This window comes from Solanum stenotomum, chromosome 12, assembly GCF_019186545.1.
Source record: "Solanum stenotomum isolate F172 chromosome 12, ASM1918654v1, whole genome shotgun sequence".
NCBI classification, from domain to species: Eukaryota; Viridiplantae; Streptophyta; class Magnoliopsida; order Solanales; family Solanaceae; genus Solanum; species Solanum stenotomum.
The window spans coordinates 26825334-26829884 of NC_064293.1; the positions used below are offsets into that span (position 1 = coordinate 26825334).

General features: G+C 35.6%; 1 protein-coding gene across 1 annotated transcript; it reads left to right on the top strand.

The window, feature by feature from the left end:
* Positions 1-932: 932 nt before the first annotated feature.
* On the top strand, positions 933-3029 carry LOC125847771 (protein SRG1-like). The gene is made up of 4 exons (XM_049527453.1): positions 933-1301; positions 1395-1642; positions 2190-2514; positions 2619-3029. The coding sequence occupies exons 1-4, from the start codon at positions 1056-1058 to the stop codon at positions 2868-2870; spliced, it is 1071 nt and encodes a 356-aa protein (XP_049383410.1). The 5' UTR covers positions 933-1055; the 3' UTR covers positions 2871-3029.
* The last annotated feature ends 1522 nt before the right edge of the window (positions 3030-4551 follow it).

Consider the following 4551-nt stretch of genomic DNA (forward strand, 5'->3'; position numbering starts at 1 on the left):
TTTTTATCTCACCCTTAATCCAGTTTCATAGGAGAGTTAATGTAATAACTGCATATATCTGATTTTTTTTTTTTCAGTTTGTGGTATATACCAACTGGTAGGGGTTTGTTACTCATAATAAACCAAGCATTCAGAAAAATAATCCCAGGTGTATTATAATTCTACTGCCCCTTAGTGTGAAAATTCATTTAGGTAGATGCAGCGAACATGATAATGAGTAAATAGGCTGAAAAATGTCCTTCAAATATATAGCATTTGTTCTTCAGTTTGGTCTAATTATGTCTCTTAATATATGCCTATATTTGTCGTAGAACCCAATGAAGCATAATTTGAACACTAATGTGGGGGTGTTGTTGTGGACCTACCCACATATATTTAGGGTATATTCAGTCTAATTTAGTTCCAACGGCAATTATGCAAACATAATAATATTTTTCACCAATTTAAGGCATAACACATTTTGGTGGTCTTGCAGTTGTAATTTTAAATTTTCACTGTAATTACCCAGAAGATGTTTTGTTTCATTATATGTGATGATGTTTGACAGGGTTTAAAATGTTAGTTTGACGGGGAAAAAACTGCATTTATTGTTAAATTTTGATTAGTAAATACATTTGATGAATACTTGTAAATAATAAAATTTGTACAAGTGGAAACAATGTAAATTAACATGAAACAGATTGCGTACTTACATTAGGAATAATCTTCATGCCTAACTCATGTTTTTTGTTCTACTAGTATTGCCTAGCTGATGATGACAACTAAGATAAAGTAATATAAACTATACATACATATATATATAAATAAAATTTAAGTAAATGTGTTTGAGTGTAAGGGACGCCGGAGATTCATTTTCTATTAATATCTTTTTAGTCGAGCTCGTCTCGCCAGCCATGCTTAGCTGGTGCATTTACATATTTCATTTGTGGGCTATTGTATTTACCCGTGGCAATCGCTGGGGTTCCCGAGAAAAAGAGGGAATCTACACCTAAACAAAAGGATTCTATTGGTCTTGGATAGTTGGATTTGGCTGTTCGTTTTCATTGAGTGAGCAAATGGAGTCAACGCCGGAAAAAATGAACTTTGGAAAATCTCTGTTAGTTCCAAGTGTTCAAGAGCTTGCCAAACAACACCTAACTAATATTCCTTCCAGGTATGTCCGCTCAGAACAGGAATCTCCGGTCATTTCCGTCACAGCATCAGTTCCAATTATCGATCTTCAAAAGTTGATATCAGGGGATTTCATGGATTCTGAGCTTCAAAAGCTTCACTTTGCTTGCCAACAATGGGGTTTCCTACAGGTCTCTCAATTTGCTTAATTCCTTTTATTTTCGCGGCTTCCTTTATTATTCATAAACTGAGGCTTATTTTCTTTATTATTCATGACAAGTTAGGTTATAAACCATGGAGTGACACCTTCTTTGTTGGAGGAGTTCAAGAGAGAGGTTATTGAATTGTTCAAACTTCCAATGGAAGAAAAGAAGAAACTATGGCAACAGGAAGACAATCATGAAGGTTTTGGGCAGCTATTTGTTGTATCAGAGGAGCAGAAACTTGATTGGAGCGACATGTTTTACATAACTACTCTGCCCTCTCATATCCGGCAAATGGACTTGTTTCAAAAATTGCCTTCAAAGCTCAGGTGTGGTTCACTCTCCCCGGAGTCTATCACATTGCATCTTTCAATGATACAAGGTCCCTTTGCAGCTTTGTTGTATCCTCTTCGATATCATCACCTCGTTAAATTTGATTGAGAAATTTCCTATAACTTATGCAGCAATTGCTGGTGCTGATTAGTGTAATTAGAGATTACTAAGTCATTGCTTATAAACTGTTGGTTAGTTAGAGCAAATATAGGCCTGTTATGTAATGGTAGGAACTAAATGAACTGAACTATTAAAGAAGGCATGAATGAACTAGTTAGCATAGTTTAGGTGTATGTTTGGACCTTTTTGATTTTTCCCTTATATGTAATCTATGTATGCCAAGTGCGAGAGAATTGCTCATCAATTGTCATGTCGTATCCTATCCAATACTTCGTTAAGCTTATGCATATTCTGTCAAACTGCTGATAATCTTAGTACTCATTTTTATGTGTAAACATTGTGGTGATACTTCTTAGATGATAAATTTTATTCTAAGGTGGTATAGTTGCAAGATGATAGTGACTTGATAATCCCAAAATGCAGGGAAATCATGGAAGCATACTCTAAAGAAATCAAGAACCTAGCAATGATCATCGTATACCAAGTGGCAAAGGCTTTAAGGATGGATGAAAATGAAATGAGAGAGCTATTCAGTGATGGTGTGCAATCAATAAGGATGAATTATTATCCTCCTTGCCCCGCGCCAGAAAAAACCATTGGCTTCAGCCCTCATTCTGATGCTAATGCCCTCACCGTCCTGTTTCAGCTAAATGAAACTGAAGGTCTCCAAGTTCGAAAAGACGGTATTTGGGTGCCTGTAAAACCCCTCCCAAGTGCTTTGATTGTGAATATTGGCGATATTATGGAGGTAAATAACAACATTCTTATTTGAGTAACTGATTTCTATAAGGTTGGTAATGTACTGAAAATATTATATGTAATTCTGTATACATGTGTTATTTGACATGACAGATAGTGAGCAATGGAGTTTATAGGAGCATTGAACACAGAGCAATTGTAAACTCAAACAAAGAGAGGCTCTCTGTTGCAACATTCTACAGCTCCAACCTTGACTCCGAATTGGGACCTGCACACAGCCTTACTGGACCAAATAATCCTCCAATTTTCCGAAAAGTTCCTGTGGATAAATATTTCAAGGATTTTTTTGCACGAAAACTTGATGGAAAATCGTACATTGATTTCATGAAGGATGATGAATCGTAGGGAGCATTTGATAATTTAGTTGGTTATAATTAGCTAATCTATATCCGGTGAAATATTTTTACGAGTTACACTTGCTATTGTTTAAATGACTGATATTGCTTCCTTGTTTTGAACAATGTTGGGTTTCTTGAAAAAAATTGAAGGAGGTTTGTTTCTCCCCGTTGCTAATGAAGAGAAGAACTTTTATGCTTATATGGAGAAACACTTCTTCCATCTTATAGCTTAGCTCGGCTTCGGCAAAATGATTGATAAATATTTTGGACAAGTTATTCTTCATTTTTCACTAATTTATCTTCTTTTAACAAAATTAATTTGCGAAATTATTTTTCCAACAGAAACAGTCGCCTCCTTTCTCGAACAGATATTGTTGCACCTGTTAGTGGCTATAAAATTTTCAGAGGCAAATAACAAAATTCATCTTAGTAAAAGCAGACAAGATTAACTTGACCTCATTTCACATTTATGCCCTCCAATTTTGGGTGTGCACAAGTAGACACTTAAATTTGTATAAAGTTGAACAAATAGACACACACATCTTACGTGACATCTTACATAGAGATTTGAGTCCTATGTAGCGTCCTTATGTGTATTATGCCACATAGGACTCATGTGTCTACTTGTTCAACTTAATACAAGTTTAAGTGTCTACTTATGTACATCCAAATTAAGTTGAAGGACATAAATGTGAAATGATGCCAAGTTAAAAGGCATATTTATGTTTTCTTACTTTGGATCACGTACTGTGGAAAATAGTGACAGTTGTATTAAGTTGTTTATTAGATTAGCTTAAATACTAATTAGTAACAGAGTCTGTTAGATTAAACTGATAGTTAGTTAGTTAGCTTTGTAAATAAAGTAGCTGGTTAGTGACATGTATAAATAGACACACTTGTATCAATGAAAGGCAATGCAATTCTACAAAATTTCTCCAGTCACTTTCTTCCTTCTCTTCTAATGTCAATGTAACAGAGCCCATTGTAGCTAGGTTAATACTTTCAACATGGTATCAGAGCACAGGTTCCATTGAAGCCTAGCACACCTTGTTGCATAGATGTTTACGTGAGAAGAGATCTGGAGAAGACAACTGCATATACTCGAGAAAGGGAATTTGGGGATTTCATCACTAATTGAGGAATTATGGACAATTTCGTTTGTACGAAGTCAAATCCAGTTTGAATCCAAAGAAGGAGCTCAAAAATGGTAGATGTAGCAGATTTGTCAACTCAATCGCCATCTCCATCAAGTTCCACACAGGTTCAGACGTTTACCGATATTCACCCCAGAAATCCCTTGTATCTTCATCCTTCAGATACACCAGGTAGCATTCTGATTTCGCAAAAGTTAACTGGTATAGAGAATTACACAGGTTGGAGTAATTCGATGAGAGTAGCATTGTTAGCTAAGAATAAAATTGCATTTGTAGATGGATCCTGTAGAAAAGAAAAATATGTAGGAGATTTAGAACATGAATGGGAAAGATGCAACGCCTTCGTTCTGTCATGGATTACTAACTCTGTTTCGAAGGAGTTGGCTAATGGCCTCATGTTTTCGTCTAATGCTTGCACTGTATGGAGAGATTTAAAGGAGCGGTTTGATAAAAGAAATCTAACTAGGATCTATCAATTGCATCGTGAAATATGTACCATGAGTCAGGGCACTCTTACTGTTTCAGAATACTACT

Bases quoted from the DNA above. Each gene is read 5' to 3' on its own strand.
- LOC125847771 (XM_049527453.1), top strand. From the start codon at position 1,056: ATGGAGTCAACGCCGGAAAAAATGAACTTTGGAAAATCTCTGTTAGTT. The intron at 1,643-2,189 runs GTGTGGTTCACT...CCCAAAATGCAG, and splicing joins AAATTGCCTTCAAAGCTCAG to GGAAATCATGGAAGCATACT. The intron at 2,515-2,618 runs GTAAATAACAAC...TTGACATGACAG, and splicing joins ATATTGGCGATATTATGGAG to ATAGTGAGCAATGGAGTTTA.